Consider the following 17,467-nt stretch of genomic DNA (forward strand, 5'->3'; position numbering starts at 1 on the left):
CTCTCGTCTAAAATTAAGTCCCAAACGAGGGGAGCCTTATGAACTACAGACCTGGCATTTAGCGACAGCAGCCTGAGACCAGGGTCCAGATTACTCGTGCCACCTGGCCTTGGAGTGGGACTCATAGGGCCGGAAGGGGAGATCTCTGTGACGTAGCGAGCCCTCCTTCCCCAGTAATGGCCCACCCTAAAGTTCCCGCCATATCTGCCCCTCCCTCTTAAGACCATAATGCTCCGACCCGCTCCCGTGTCTGTGGTTTCTCTACCCACCCCAATAGCCCCTGCGTTTCCCGACAGATCCATTGAATCAAACATCCTCCCATACAAACACGGCCACTCATCCATACATTCCCCACATAGGTCAGTTAAAACACAAAAATACAACGATAATGAATTTAAAAAGTGGGTGCAGTCATTGGTCAGGCATACCATTCACACCACATTCCTAAGTGCTCACTCCTCCGGTAAGGCTGAAAAGGTCCCAAGAGTCTAAGGTAGTTGTGGGGGGTGGAAAGGTCTTCCTATGCACAATGGGCATCCCCGTTTGTCCAAAAAGCCAAGGCACTATTGTAGGCCTAAATAAGCAAAGTTCAGGAGAGAACGAGGGTAATGATCGTACAAAGGTTGAGCCACAGGGGGAGGTGGGGCATCCAAAAGGGCTATGGCGGTGGTAGTTGCAGCCAACCGCCCAGATCGTCCAGTCTCTCTGGGCGCCCAGATTGTTTTTTCCCCCTCTGAAACAAAGGCAGTCCAATTTAATTCCCGAAGATTCTGCAAGCTGGGCGGGTGTTAACGAATGATGTTGCAGGCAACCAATGATTAAACAGAGCACCGCCATCGGGGGGGAGGCGGCCTAGGGAACTGAAATGGCGGCAGCAAAACCTGCCGTCCAGTCCCGACCCCTCTGTTGACAGTCAAACCGCCCCTTCCTTAGGCGAGGCGAAGGTGCCTCATGTAACACACCGTCCAGCATCAAGTATCTTTCACAGACTCTATGAGGGAGGGAAGGGGTTGTAAACCACCCGTATTGCCTCCATGGGGGGGGGGAAGGCCCAACGACGTCTCAGTAATCAAAAAGAAATGCTCGCCATCCGCCAGTGTCGCCCACCAGTGTGGAAACACGCCCTCAGTATCTTTAGCATCCTGATTCAGCCCCAAGGCTCCCAATGACCGCAGCAGAGCCACACAGTTCCCAACAGCCGTGGAGGGGGGGTGTCCGACAATGCCGAAGGCCACTCGGGACTGCCCTCCAAGCTCCAAAACTCCAGGAATCCCGGCAGCAGCATCCCTACACCATGTTAGTAAGCCGCATAGGTATCGGCAACTTCCCCCAAGCCGCGTCTGAAGCTTCAGCAGCCTCCGCCCCAGTCCCAGCGCTTTTTTCGGTATCTCCTGTGTCGTCCGCGTCTTCCAAGCTTAGCAGCTCTGGGGAGGCAAGTCTCCACAGTATGCTGCTAGCATGGGTTTTCTGGGGGGTTCTTACTCCTTCCAGCTGCGAAACCAGGCTCCTGGACCAGGGTTCCAACCTTCTTCCAAGCTATTTTCTCAGCAGCCCAAGCCGGAGCGAAAAACTCGGCAGCCATCTTCTGGCACATGCGGGTGGCCCTGAAGGAGGTGCCAGTCTCAATTCCTGGCATGCTTGGCACAATGCTACCAATTCCCTATCTATATTTGGCCACCACAGATAGCTATGAGCCAACACCTTCATCCTTACGATCCCGGGGTGGTTTTTATGTAGCCTCTCTAGCAGTGATTTCCTTAGCATTGAGGGTATAACTACCCAGTTCCCCCACTTTTGCACAGAAAGTTCATACTGCCACACAGGGAATGGCTTAAACTCTACACTTCCTATTTCTTTACACAATTAGTCCCAGCAGTGGCTTATGATCTGTTACTAAATCAAATTTCCTTCCATAAGCATATTCATGGAATCTCTTAATACTGGCAACTGCAGTTAATGTCTCTTTATCATGTTGGCTATAGTTCCTCTCAGCTGATGATAATGTCCTGGAAAAGAACACTATTGGAGCTTCACGATTGTCTGGAAGGTGATGACTTAAAATGCCCCCAACTCCAAATGGGGATGCATCGCATGTCAGTACTAATGGCAGGCATTCATTATATTGGACTAGGACACTGTCCAAGGAAATTAATTTTTTCACCCCCATAAATGTGGCCACTTCTCTGCATCCCCAAACCCACAGCACCTTTTTTCCTAATAGCCAGTGTAGTGGTTCAGCCAAAGACGCCTGCTGTCACAAAAACACACTATAGAAATTGAGGAGTCCCAAGAAGGCCTGGAGTAACATCTTATTCTTTGGTGTTGGTACAGAATGTGTTGCTTGTACTTTCTCTTTGGTAGGGTGCAATCCATATGCATCAACCAAGTAACCCAGAAACTTTACTTGATTTACTGCTACTTTAAGCTTTTCTTCCTTTACCTTTAGCCCAGCCTCTTGGTATCTTTGTAACACTGGTCGTAGTCATTCAACTAGTTCAGGTTTACTGGCAGCAGATATGAGCACATCATTGAAGTAGGGGACAACCCCAGGGATGCTGTGTAGAAACCTTTCCATCAGGCTTTGTTACAAACCTTGGTCCAACCTTACCCCAAACTGCAGGCGATAGCAGAATGCCCCCCCCCAATACATTATAATAGTTTGGGCTTCTGCAGTGGCATCATCCATGGGGAGCTGTTGGTAAGCTTGGGCCAGATCTAACTTTGTGAATATCTTCCTCCCCCCCCCCCCCAGCGAATGTAACAAGTGCTACACCACTGGTAATGGATATGCATTCGGTTGAAAAGCCTTATTAAGAGTACATTTATAATCAGCATAAATTCAGAGTGACCCTTCTGGTTTCACTGGTGTCACGAAAGGGGTTTCCCACTTGTCGTGGTCCACTGGTTCCAGTATGTCTTCTTGAATTAATTATCCAGTTGTTCACCTAATATGGCTTCACCTAAGCTTCTGCTTGACTCTGTGTGGCAACAATCTTTGTAGGGTCTGCCAGGATACAATTGTTGTTGCCCACCCTGTATCCACTTCCATCTGGCAGGGCGATCCTGCAATTCGGATGGTAATGTAAATTTTACTACTTCCCAGAATCCCGGTTTAATTGCTCACCCTCTTTAAATAATGGATGTATGTAATAATAGTAAAACACCCGTACTCTGGGGTTCTCAATTTGACGGGCCCTGCTTTCCCCCAACATTAACAACTTGGAGACCTTTCCGACTCTATTATTCTATGTTCTTTGTATTCTCCTTCTGTCTCATCCTTTACTCCAAATGTATGCTGACTATAATAAATAGTAAACCATAATAAAGAGCGACTTGATTTGGCTTCCAATTAGAAGTCTCGCATTTTTCAAGAAAATCAAATCTGATAGAGGAGGAGAATCAAACTCGATCTCATTGAGGGCCACATCAAGGTTGTGTTTGACCTTGGGGAGATGGGATGGGTGTGGCCAACATGGCCAACTCAACATGGATGTATGTCGGGGCACCTGTGGTGAACTGGAGGGGCATGATTTCCCATGCTGCCCACATCCCATGGATAGGAATTTCCTTGTTTATGCAGCCCAGTTTCTCGCAAACCATGAACTAATTCCAGTCCATGGACCAGGGATTGGCGACCCCTGCTTTAGGTAATGTTAAAGTGTTTGCAATAGACTGCATGAAACTTCAGTGCAGGGAACCTTTTGAAGATTTTTAGTGATGTTTGAAGTTCTAAATTTTTACTCCTTGAAAAAAAATTACATAAATAAATGACTGATACCTAGTGGATCTTGTGATGACCCGGGGCATGGCACAGAGGCAACATAGGCAACTGGCAGTTGAAAGGGCTGCTTTGTTGCTCCAAATTTCCCCAAAAACTCCCACATTCATGATATGTCCCAGAGCCTCCCTCTCTCTCTGTCTCTGTCTCTGTCTCTTTCTCTGTCTCTGTCTCTCATTCTGTCTCTCATCCCAATCCTGAAAGACCCTGGCCTGAGTGTAGACTGCCCCTCCCCATTTCCCTTTGAAGTCAATGAAGTTGATTTCTGTTGGCTCCAGTTCTGGCTCAAATTGCTCAACAGAGTCAGGCTCCATTGGGAGCATGACAGACCTGTTCATATTTTCTTTTGTGAAAAATTGTAGATTCAAAAAACACTGTCAACAGTTTCAACAACTGGGCATATATTTAATTGCAAATCTCCTTTATATAATTTCATTGGCATTTGCTCATATAAAAAAAATACTTGAACCAGTAACCAATTATTATTTCATCAAAACAAAATAATTATCTCCTACAGGAACCACCATATTTTCTTAGGTAGCCAAAACACCAAAGGCTGCACAGAAAGGAAATGATATTCCATAACAAAGCATCAGCCTTGGATATAAAAAAAAAACATTTGAACTCCAGGACTCATTGCTTCAATTTTCTACCCTCTGTCCTCTTCAGCCAGAGTAACTGTTCAATTACAGGTGGAATTCAGGATACAACTTTGTGCTTATACAGATCTTCAAATAGAAAAGAATAAATTTTCTCATGAGGTGCATTATCAGATATAACCCTTGAATCAATCTTTAGATGAAGTACTGGACTCTAGCTACTTTCTGATCAAGAGGATGGAAGGGAAAACATTTTCACAATAACAAAAGCATGAAGATGTTTCTTATGATGTTTTTGGTGCACAAAGTAATGACTCTGAAATGCCCTGCAAGTGATTCTTTCCTTATTCCACATGAGTGGTACCAGCCTGGAGACTTCATCATTGGTGGGATGGCATCTCACTTCACATACCACCTTATTGAAATTAAATTTAATGAAAACCCTTCTAAGAAACCTTATGACATACCAGTGTAAGAATTTTTCTCTCTCTATCTAATCTTACCCAGATTTTCAAAAAATCCTTTATATGACTAAAAAGTTGTTTGCCCACAAATGCAGGATTTTTAATATCACCTATGCCTTCTCTTTCCTTCAATTGTATATGGTTAAGAAAGGAGAAATAACCTTCTTTACATTATCTTAAAGTATTTCACATGAAATGTAAAAAAGTTCAGATCAAGAAATTTCTAAGTGAAGATTTATTGGGATAAAAATATTTTTTAGAAAGATTTGGCATTCTCTCTCTTCACAAAATATACATTTGATAAATAAGCGATACCTCCTGAATCTGTTCATAAATGGTTTTTTTGAAAATGTCATAGAAAATATAGTGTTTAGAATAAAGTGACCATTTGCATTATTGCCAAACATATTTCTTGGAAGTCAGGGAAATTCTGGGTCAATTAAATTTGAACTCTGCAGAAATATAAGAGAATATTTTAGTTCAGGGTGGAAACAAGGGGTCTTTCTCACATTGATTGTTTCGTGGAGACATTTCATTAGTCAAAATAGATAACATCATCAGTGCTGGGTTGTGATGATGTTACCTACATTACTTTGGATAATTAAATGTCTGCAAGAAAACAACCAAGCTCAGAGAACAACCAAGCCCCTCTGTAGAAATTTTAGAAAGACTAAAAAGGTGTACTTTCCGTGCAGAATGATTTCCAGAGCTTGGGGTATGAACTTAGTAATATAGGCTGTAGGCTTATCTTCTCAGTGGTTATACCAGTATATAAGGAACAAAAAGGGAAGGGCCAGTGGGTATCAGAGTTTAATGTGTGGCTAAAGAGTGGTGTAAAAGGGAAGGTTTTGGTTTTATTGGTCATGATGCCTGCAGCTAGTCCAATGAACAACTGTACAAAAGAGCTGGTTTGCACCCATCCAAGAAAGGGACTGAGTTACTTGGAATTAAATTCATAGATTATCTGGATAAACATTTAAACTGAAAATCGGGGACAGAGAATTAATTGAAACAGAACATTTCTGTCCCCAGCAATCTAAAATTCATAGGGTTATGAGTGCATGTAACATAGATGTTTGTGTGAGTAAGATTATCAGTCCTGCTCTCAAACAAAACCAAGTATTTAATAGTGAGTGCCATTCCATGTGCACAAATCATACAAGTGGCAAGAAAATAGGGGCAGTCAAGCATAACACAGGTTACACGGAGTCAGAGTGGACTGAAATGTCTATAAAACAATGCACAGAATATGAGGAATAAACAGGTGAATTAGAAATTCAAGTAAATGAGGGCAGATATGATATTGTTGCCATTACAGAAACTTGGTGGGATGAATCTCACAATTGGAACATACAGCTAGAAGGATTTAAATTATTTAAAAGAAATAGACCAAATAAAAGAGGAGGTGGAGTTGCACTATATATAAAAAATAACTACATCTCTACAGAAATAGAACACAACAATGATGAGAACTATCTTGAATGCATTTGGGTCAACATTAAAGTGGGGGGAAATGACATTGCCATAGGTCTATAATACAGGAAACCCAACCAAGCAGAGGAAGTAGATGAACTTTTTGCTAGTCAGCTAATTAAGGTATGTAGGTAGCACACCACAATAGTAATGGGGGATTTTAGCTACCCTGACATCAACTGGGAAACACTCTGTACCAAGTGGAAGATCCAACAGGTTCCTAACATACCTAGCAGACGACTTTGTTTCCCAAAAGGTAGAGAAGGGAAAAAGGGCATTGGCCATATTAATTCTCACTAACAGAGAGGAAATGATAGAAGGTGTTGAAGCTAGAGGAACCTTGGGGGAAGCGATCATGAAATACTGCAATTCAATGTTATGCAAACACAATTAGTAGAACAAAGAAGAACTAGAGTATTGGACTTTAAGAGTGTTAATTTCAATGAACTTAGAAAAAGCTTGGGAAGGATTCCATGGATGAGAATCCTCAAGGGGAAAACAACTCAAGAAGCTTGGGAAATTTTGAAAAATGAGATTATAAATGCCCAGTCTAGAACAATACCAATGAAGAAGAAAAATAACTGCTCCCAAAAGAAACCAGCATGGCTCTCTGACAAATTGAAAGACAAAAAGGATAAATATAACAAGTGGAAAGAGGGGGACATAACTAAGGCAGAATATCAGCAAATAGCTTGAGCCTAAAGACGAAGTGAGGAAAGCTAAGGCTCACAATGAAGAAAGGCTTGCCACGAAAGTAAAAATTAACAAAAAAAGCTTCTTCCAACTTGTTAAAAACAAGAAAAAAAGTTAAGGAAACAATTGGTTCATTGCTGGGAGAAAATGGTGACAAGAAGGTAACAAGCAACAGAGAGAAAGTAGAACTATTTAACTCATTTTTGTCATCCGTCTTTACACAAAGGAAAAAACAGTCCAACTTACCAAAAACAGCACCACAAAAATCAGATTACGAACACAAGTTGAAATAGGGAAGAAAATGGTAAGTCAGCACCTATCTACCCTAGACAAGTTAAAATCACCAGGATCGGATGGATTACACTCCAGGGTTCTGAAGGAACTGGCAGATGAGATCTCAGATACTGAACTATATCTTTCAGAGATCCTGGAGCACCGGGAAACTGACAGAGGACTGGAAAAGAGCTGATGTGGTTCCCATCTTCAAAAAAAGGGAAAAAAATAGATCCAGGAAACTACAGCCCTATCAGCCTGACCTCAATACCATGGAAGATTCTGGAATAGATAATCAAGCAACAAATTAGCGAATACCTAGAAGCAAACAAAGTGATCGCCAAAAGCCAACATGGGTTTGTCAAAAACAGATCATGCCAGACTAATCTTATTGCATTCTTCGACAAAGTGACAAAATTAGTGGACCAGAGGAATGCCATCGATATAATTTACTTGGACTTCAGCAAGGCATTTGATAAAGTACACCATAAACTACTACTATATAAAGTACAAAAATGTGGGTTAGACAGCATCACCACAAGATGGATTCATAACTGGTGACCAACCAACCATACTCAATGTGTAGTCCTCAATGGAACTGCATCTGTATGGAGGGAGGTATGCAGTGGAATACCCCAAGGCTCTGTTTTAGGCCCAGTACTCTTCAACATCTTCATCAATGATCTAGATGAGAGGATAAATGTGGAACTCATCAAATTTTCAGATGACACCAAGTTGGCAGGAATAGCCAACACTCTAGAAGATAGCTTAAGATACAGAAGGATCTTGACAAATTTGAACATTAGGCACTATCTAACAAAATGAAATTCAATGGTGAAAAAAGTAAGGTTCTACATTTAGGCAAGAAAAACAAAATGCACAGGTACAGTATAGGTAGTACCTTGCTCAATAGTGAACTGTGAGAGGGATCTTGGAATCCTAGTGGGCAACTATTTAAATATGAGCAATGTGCAGCAGCTGCCAAAAAAGCCAACACAGTTCTTGGCTGCATAAGCAGAGGGATAGAATCAAGATCATGTGAAGTGTTAATACCACTTCATAATGCCTTGGTAAGGCCACACTTGGAATACTGCATTCAATTTTGGTCACCATGTTGTAAAAATGATGTGGAGAATCTAGAAAGAGTACAGAGAAGAGCAACAAACATGATTAGGGGAGTGGAGGCTAAATGGTTGCAGGAACTGGTTATGTCTAGTTTAATGAAAAGAAGGACTAGGGGAGACCTGATAGCAGTGTTCCAGTATCTCAGATGTTGCCTCAGAGAAGAGGGCATCAAACTGTTCTCCAAAGCACCTGAGGGCAGAAGAAGCAGCAATGGGTGGAAACTAATCAAGGAGAGAAGGAAGTTAGAACTTAGGAGAAATTTCCTGACAGTTGGAACAATTAATCAGTGGAACAGCTTGGCTCCAGAAGTTGTGAATGCCCCTGGAAGTTGTTAAGAAGATGTTGGATAGCCATTTGTCTGAAGTGGTGTAGGATTTCCTGCCTCTTCAGGGGGTTGGACTAGAAGACCTCCTAGACCCCTTCCAACTCTGCTATTGTATTTTATTGTAATATTTTCTTTCTATTACTGTCATAGAAAGAAATATTTGTTATTCATACAGAAATGTTGTTATGAGAATTGTCAATTTTCTCTTTCAATTCGGCTATTTAAATTTTTGCAGTATATTCCTCAAATTCCATCAACATATTCTCGCCTTGGCTTTTGCTGTGAAGGAGATCAATGAAGACTCACAGATCTTACCTAACATTACTCTTGGGTTTCACATCTGTGACAGTTACTACAATGCAAGGATGACCTATCGCACCACTCTGGACCTGCTTTTCAAATCCCAGGATTTTGTCCCTAATTACAAGTGTGACAGCCAGAAAAATCTCATGGCTATCATTGGGGGACTGGATTTTGTCACATCATCTCATATTGCTAAAATTACAGAATTCATCAAAATTCCTCAGGTAAGTTGTGAAAGGGCTAAAGGAGAACAATTCTATAGTCTGTTCCTGATGTTGTTCTGGATTAATTAAGGAGCAGATTAGGGTTATGTTTTTATTAACATTTAATATTATTAACATTAACATCCATAGACAGTCTACCCCTGAGGAAAAATTGAGAACAGTATTCTTTATTTCTATCAAAAGAATTGATCAATTCTATTTTTTAAAAAAATAATTCCAATAAATCCCTTTCAAATTTATACTTGAAAGAGTTTTAGGGAAACAATTCCTTCCTTGCATATATTTTATATTAAAAAAAGATCAGAATGATTGCATTTGATCTTACAACTTAAAAGAATACTACTCCACTTTCTTGCAGCTGACATACGGCTCATTACCCCAAGAACAATTTGAGATCAATAAACCCTCTTCAATTTATTTCATGGTCCCCAAAGAAGATCATCAGTACAGTGGGATTATCCAACTGCTTCATCATTTCAGGTGGACATGGATTGGGATATTTGCTGTTGATAACAACGATGGAGAAAATTTCTTACAGAAAATGCAGCCCTTGCTTGCAGAGAATGGAGTTTGCTCAGCATTCATAGAAAGACTTGAACAGCTAATCCACTTGGAAGACACTTTAGTAGTAATTAAAAGAATCTTAATTATATCGGTGAATTGGAAAAACAGCCAAGCCAATGCATTTCTTGTCTATGGAGAATCATTGACAATTATGTGGCTGAGAGTTGTCATATTTTTGATAGATCCTGAAAGCAAGGAAATGACATTATTTAGAAGGGTGTGGATCATGACTGCTCAGATTGATTTCATGGTATCAGGATTTCAAATCACATTGGATCTCACCATGTTCCATGGGGCTATTTCCTTCGCCATTCATTCAACAGCTGTTGCAAATTTCAAGGAATTTCTTCAGACCATGAATCCTCTTTCAGACTACAGAGATCAGTTTCTGCAGGAAGTTTGGGAACAAGCATTTGATTGTTCATTTCCAAAACAAGAGTTACAAGAAATACAGAAGGAAGGTAGAATATGCACTGAGGAGATGAACCTAGAGGATCTTCCTGGACCTGCCTTTGAAATGGAAATGACTGGCCATAGCTACAGCGTCTACAATGCTGTTTATGCTGTGGCTCATGCTTTGCAGGCTCTGTACACTTTACAGTACAATAGAAAAAAACCAATAATGAGTAAAAATCCTGACCTTCCACATCTCCGAGCTTGGCAGGTATTCCCTTTGCTTTGGAAACTTCTGTTATTTCAATAAGCAGTTTGACATAGAATTACTTTTTGGAGCCATTGTGGAAAGTCTTAATATTTTCTGCATGTGAAATCAAGCCTGAGAAACAACCTAGAAGTAAGGAGGAATTTTGTGATGGTGAGAACGATTAACCATTAATTGGTGCAACAGCTTGTCTTCAAAAGTTTTGAATGCTCCAACACTGGAGATGTTTATGAAGAGAAGGACAGCCACTGATCTGAAATAGCATAGGGTCTCCTACTTGAGTAGGGTATTGGATTAGAAGACCTCCAAGTCTTCTGACTCGGAAATGCTGTTCTGTCTTGAATAGATTTTGGAAAAAAAAATAATTTGTGTTCTTATTCTGATGCTACTGCATAAATTATGGCTTAGTTCTCAGTGAAGTTATTGAGTAAATTACTATACATTGCAAAATACGAGATAGTTAAAATAATAATTTAGATTACTTTTCATTGCCTCCTCCAACAATAATCAATTTTCCAAGAATTTTCTATGGGGCTCATGGACTTGTTGTGGGTAACAAGCTGAGCTTTCTGTCTCTATCAGAGTTTTAGAGGAGTGAAATAAAAGTGGGTCTTTTAGTTGTGAAATCCACAGATGAAACATGAAACATGTGTGCAATAATCTCTATCACACATCTCTCTATGGAGGAATACTATAGTGTCAGAATCTAAAATTTGAGTAACGGGCAATGAGGAAAGATTAGATATGATCAAGGTGAATGAATTGTTTAAATCATTTGTGTCAAACTCATGGCCCATGGGCCGGATGTCAATGCTCAGCCCTGGTTTCGTGAAGTGGGGAAAAGTTGTGACATGTCACATGATGGCATGATGGTGTGAGTTTGACATGATTGATCTAAATCATAATTTAAGGAAGGTACATAATTCCATACCTTTTATTCATTCTGCTTCAGTTCATTCTTACTCTTCCTTATATTAATATCAATTAGATAGATAGATAGATAGATAGATAGATAGATAGATAGATAGATAGATAGATAGATAGATAGATAGATAGATAGATAGATAGATACGGATAGATATAGACAGATATAGACAGATAGATAAACAGACGGACAGACAGACAGACAGACAGGACATGTACATTATCAGGCAATATTGATTCTCAATTTTTGAAATGTTCATAATAATTTTTATAGGAAAAGAAGGAATGAGGGAATGAAACTTAAATATGATTTTCTCTTCTCTGTTATATTGTTTTTAATTACCTCTTTCTTTCATTCCTTTTCAAGTAGCTCCATTCACATCTTCAAGGCATTTCTTTTAACAATTCAGCTGGGGAAAGAGTGTTCCTGAGTGAGAAAGGGGAAGCTATAGGTGGATTTGACATCATCAACTTGATCACTTTTCCAAACAGATCCTTTCAGAAAGTTAGAATTGGAAACATGGATCTACAGGCTCTAAAAGGAAAGGAATTATGGATTGATGATGATGTGATTGTTTGGAGTCCAGCTTTTAACCAGGTATCGAATTAGTGATTCCACCTTAATCTATTATGATCCCATATTGAACATAATCTTTTTTATAGAAATATAATTTCTAGTCTTTTTAATAAACAATGGCATATTCTTTCAAATGTTGTGGATGATCAAAGATTCCTCAAATTGAGAAATATGATATTATAATGTAAAAACCAGGATTGCATATTTTGTGGGCATTTTCATTTGAAATCACAAGGGTGGCCATGTTTCTATGAGATCGTTACTATGTAATAATTATTTATTTTTTCTACTTTTCAAACAAGAGCTTCTGTACCTCATTATAATTTCTACATTATTTTCAGTTGCTGATGAAGTTGTTAAAGGCTGCATCTTTTTGGGATGTCAATAATCATGTTACCCCATTAAGGAGAAAATTCATAAACTGTTTTAGAAAACCCCTTTTTCAAACATTTTCATGTTTATCATCAATTCAGGTTCTTCCATTTTCTCGATGCAATGGCCCTTGTGTCCCAGGATCCTGGAAAAAGGGGATTGAAGGAAATCAGTTCTGCTGCTATGACTGTGTTCCATGCACAGAAGGGAAGATTTCAAATAAAAATGGTAGGGAAGGAATTCTACCAATTTTCATTAGACTTAAGCAAATTTTAAGATACAACTTTAGGATACATAAAATTAATAAAATGAATTTCAATAATTTAGAATGCCCAGATGACAAATTTCTTGATTTTCCTCCCAGATATGGATGACTGTTTTAAATGTCCAGAAAGTCATTATCCAAATAAAGGAAAGAATGGATGTATCCTGAAACTGCTGGCCTTTCTAACTTTTGAAGAAAACTTAGGAATTGGTTTAGCCTCAGCAGCTCTTGGTTTCTTCTTCTTGACCTTTTGGGTACTTGGAATCTTTATTAAGCATAAGGATACTCCCATTGTCAAAGCCAACAACCGGTCCCTCACCTACGCCCTGCTTGTCTCTCTTCTGCTCTGTTTTCTCTCCTCTTTGTTCTTCCTCAGCCAACCTGGCAAAGTGACCTGCCTTCTCCGACAATCAATGTTTGGCATCACTTTTTCAGTGGCCATTTCTAGTGTACTGGCCAAAACCATCACTGTAGTTGTGGCTTTCATGGCCACTAAACCTGGATCTCAGATGAGGAGATGGGTGGGGAAAAGATTGGCACTTTCTATAGTCCTTTCCTGCTCCCTCTTTCAAGTATGGATTTGTATTGTTTGGTTGTCAACATCTCCCCCATTCCCTGAGTTGGACATGCACTCAGAGCTCCAAGAAATGATATTACAATGTAATGAGGGGTCACCTTTTTTCTTCTTTTGTGTCTTGGGCTACATGGGTATCTTGGCAATCGCCAGCTTTATTGTGGCTTTCCTTGCCCGTAAATTACCTACCAGCTTTAACGAAGCCAAGTTCATCACCTTCAGCATGTTGGCCTTTTCCAGTGTGTGGATCTCCTTCTTTCCAGCCTATCTGAGCACAAAAGGAAAAGCTATGGTAGCTGTGGAGGTATTCTCCATCTTGGCCTCCAGCGCTGCATTACTGGGATGCATATTCCTGCCAAAGTGCTACATCATTGTTTTGCGGCCTGACCTCAACCACAGGGAGCAACTCATTAAGAGGAATTAGCACATGGTGCAATCTTTCTTGCTTATAGAACTTCTTGAAAAAAGGAATAGACAGAATGCAGACTGTAAGAAACACATATAAAGTTGTAGGAACACTTTTTTTAGTTTTTTCAAAGAGGAATTTATGTAAAAAAATTGCTGAAAGAAAATATAGAAAAACTGTTGGCTGTCTCAAGAAGTGTTTATAAAATCTATATGAACATAAATGTTTTTCTGTCAAGGAATGTAGGGCAATGGTGGGATTTAATTTTTTTTTACTACCGGTTCTGAGGGCGTGACTTGGTGGCCGTGGCTTGATGGGTGTGGCAGGGGAAGCATACTGCAAAATACCCATTTCCCCCTGAACAGCTGGAACTTGGGAGGCGGAGAATAGATGGGGGTGGGGGCCAGTCAGCGGTGGTATTTACCAGTTCTCTGAACTATTCAAAATTTCCACTACCAATTCTCCAGAACTGATCAGAACCTGCTGAATACCACCTTTGATGTAGGATATTTAAGATTCATTCCTATTTAAGCTTTTTCCAAAATTAGTGGTCATGTTGTTGCATTTCCATCATTTTCTAAGATTGTTTAACTCTTTCAACACTCCTGTAGAACTTGACTTTGATCTAGTTTTCTTAGTTGCTGCTTAGCATATTTCATATATTGACTCCAATGATGTCCAGTGACATTTTCCTGAGTTTTATACTTTCAATTCCTAAAGCACTGTTATATAAATATTGGGTCACCATACTGTTAAAAAAGGTGTTGAGACTCTAGAATGACTTCACTGAGGAGAAACTAAGAAGATTAGGGGGCTGGAGGCTAAAACATATGAAGAATGGTTGCAGGAAATGGGTATGTTTAGTCTAGTAAAAAGAAGGACTAGGGGTGGCATGTTAACAATATTCCAATATTTGAATGGCTGCCATAAAAAATTCAACCTATTCTCCAATAAACCAGAAGGCAACACAAGACAAAAAAAATAATAGATGAAAATTAATCAACGAAAGAAGCAACTTAGAACTAAAGAGAAATTTCCTAACGGTGAGAGCAATCAACTAATGGAATAACTTGCCTTCAGTGTGCTTCATCACTGGAAGCTTTGAAAAGGAGACTGGACAACTATTTGTTTGAAATGGTATAGAAGCTCCTGCTTGAGAGGGTACAGGGAGTTGAACTGGAAGACCTTTTTGTTGTGGCTCAGCAGGAGTCCTTGTAGCTGCAAACAGACTCCAACAGCGTGTGGCCTTATGAGTCGGCTCTAGAAGAGGTGGAGAACCCTGGACATGGTTCTGACTCTGAGCAGGGCGCAGAGAGGCTGGTTGGCCACCAGGAGGCTCCTGAGGCATGGAGCAGCGGTTGGAGTAGTGATGAGGAGACAAGGGAGGTGGTCCTGGATGCCCAGCAATGCCGGGCGGATTGACGTAGAGAGAAGCTACGCAGTTACAAAAGATAATTGGACCCAGGTGATTGTAATTAGGCTCCTCTCAAGATTGTATTTAAAGAGAGACTGGGAGGAGCCTGGTTTTGTAGGATGGAACGTGATTCCTAATGCTGGAGAAGCTATTATCTGTCAAAGTCTGAGTTGCTGCCAAGGTTCTTATCTGTTTGTTATGCTTGGCTTTCAGCCACCGAGGTTTTGGTTTCTTGCTAATAAAGTGCTGTGAAATTCCAGTTAAGCTTGTCTCGGCATTCGTTACTGGACGGAGGAAGGGATCAGAACACCTTTCCAACTCTATTATTTTATGCTCTTTGTATTCTCTCTTCTGTCTCATCCTTTATTCAAAACAACCATAATAAAGAGTGACTTGATTTGACTAGCAATTAGAAGTCTGCCTTTTGTCAAGGTAATCAAATCTGATAGAACAGGGGTATCAAACTCAATGTCATTGAGGGCTGCATCAGGGTTATGTTTGACTTTGGGGGGGGGGAATGGGTGTGGCCAACATGGCCAATTTGACATTGATGTATGTCAGAGGCACCTGTGGTGCAGGGGTGGGTTTCGGAAAGTAGTCCAGCCCAATGCTATTAACACAAGCATTGGGGTGCTCTCCTCCCAAGTAGTCGCATCAGCCTGCACTGTTTTTGCCTTCTCTCCACTCTCCATGCTTGAGGATCAGGAGGGGGTGGTCCTTGCTCATCGCCTAAGCTCTGTCTCTCATGTTCACTGCTTAGCCTCTCTTGGTCAACTTGCCCCCCTTCCTCCATGCCTACAAGCCTAAATGGCCCTGGCCTGACTCAGACTATTCCTTCCCATTTTCATTTGAAGTTAACGAAGGCAGCCCCTTTATCTCCATCAGCTTCAGTTCTGGCTCATCTTCTTCCACAGATTCAGGATCAGGGGTGGGTTCCTGCCAGTTCTAACCACTTCTGTAGAAGAGGTTCCACAAATCTACAGTGCCATTTAGAACAAGTTCCAGCTTCCTTCCCCCGTCCGTCCGCACATCATCAAGATGAAGAGTGAGAGGACGAATTTTGGGAGTTGAAGTCCACAAGTCTTAAAGCTGTCAAGTTTGAAAACCCCTGGGTTTTTTTTCCTAAAGGGTTAGGTGTGCAAGGGTCTTGTAATTTGACAGCTTTAAGACTTGCGTGCTTTAAATGCCAGAGTTTCTGAGCCAACATTTTGGTTGCTAAGCAAGAGCGTTGTTAAGTGAGTTTCATCACATTTTACAAGTTGGCCACACCCACCTAGTCACATGACTACCAAGCCACTTCCACTCAAGTCACATGGCTGGCAAGCCACTCCCACAAAGCAGGCCACGCCTAGAGAAGAGGTTCTAAAATATTTTGAAACCCACCACTGTTCAGGCTCCAATGGGAGCATGACAGATCTGTATATATTTTATTTTGTGAAAAATTGGTTGAAAATAAATCTAGTATCTTGAAAAAAAGCATTATTTTTATTTCTGTTTTCAATAATTAAATATATATTCTATTGCAAGTGTTCCATAGGCTATGTTCAATGGCATTGCTCATTTAAAAAAAATAGCTGATCACAACAAAAATAATTATCTCCTAGAGGAATCACCCTATTTTCTGAGCTAGGCCTGAATATAAAAATAAGGCTGCAGAAAAGGGTATTTAAATTCAATAACAATCAAGGTATTTGTTTGGCTATAAAGTAAGTCTTGAACCACTGGGAGATTGGCACAAGGTATGACAATCTGTCATATTAATTCCTTCAAGATTCTATGCTCTGTTCTCTTCTGCCAGAATATCTGTGCAAATCCTGGCAGTATCCAAGAAACAAATTTGCGCTCCCTTGGATCTTCAAATAGAAAATGATAGATTTTGTAATCAATTGCATTCTCAAATACAATCGTTAGATGAAGTATTGGATGATCTATACTTTCCGACTGGTACGATGGAAGTCAAAACATCTGCACAATAACAAAAGCATCAAGATGTTTCTCCTGATGTTTTTGGTGCATAAAGTAGGTACTTTGAGCTGCCCTGCAAGTGATGCTTTCCTTGTTCCACATGAGTGGTATCAGCCTGGAGACCTCATCATTGGTGGGATGACATCTCACCTCCTTTACCACTTTGTTGAAAGTAAATTTAAAGAAAACCCTGCCATAATACCTTATGGCATACCAATGTAAGATATATTTTTTTTGCTATCTGATCTTAGCCAGATCTCCAAAGCCCCTTAAATAAGTAAACTCTGTTTGTGCACAAATACTGCATATAATTCTTTTAATGTAATCTATGCTTTCTGTGGGGATGTGGTGGCTCAGTGGCTAAGACACTGAACTGGTTATTCAGAAAGGTTGGCAGTTTGCCTGTTCAAATCCCTAGCGCCCCATAACGGAATGAGCTCCCGTTACTTGTCCCAGCTTCTGCCAACCTAGCAGTTCGAAAGCACATA

At 40.5% G+C, this 17,467-nt stretch overlaps 1 protein-coding gene across 1 annotated transcript; it reads left to right on the top strand.

Moving 5' to 3' along the window:
* The first annotated feature begins 1,221 nt into the window (after nucleotides 1-1,221).
* Nucleotides 1,222-13,618, top strand: LOC148046815 (vomeronasal type-2 receptor 26-like). Its single transcript, XM_087714982.1, has 5 exons — nucleotides 1,222-1,313; nucleotides 8,966-9,257; nucleotides 9,616-10,485; nucleotides 12,457-12,583; nucleotides 12,720-13,618. The coding sequence occupies exons 1-5, from the start codon at nucleotides 1,222-1,224 to the stop codon at nucleotides 13,616-13,618; spliced, it is 2,280 nt and encodes a 759-aa protein (XP_087571108.1).
* The last annotated feature ends 3,849 nt before the right edge of the window (nucleotides 13,619-17,467 follow it).

The sequence above is a fragment of the Thamnophis sirtalis genome, unplaced genomic scaffold (genome assembly GCF_051295495.1).
Source record: "Thamnophis sirtalis isolate CommonGarterSnake01/CBP01778 unplaced genomic scaffold, rThaSir2_p1.2 scaffold_4, whole genome shotgun sequence".
NCBI classification, from domain to species: Eukaryota; Metazoa; Chordata; class Lepidosauria; order Squamata; family Natricidae; genus Thamnophis; species Thamnophis sirtalis.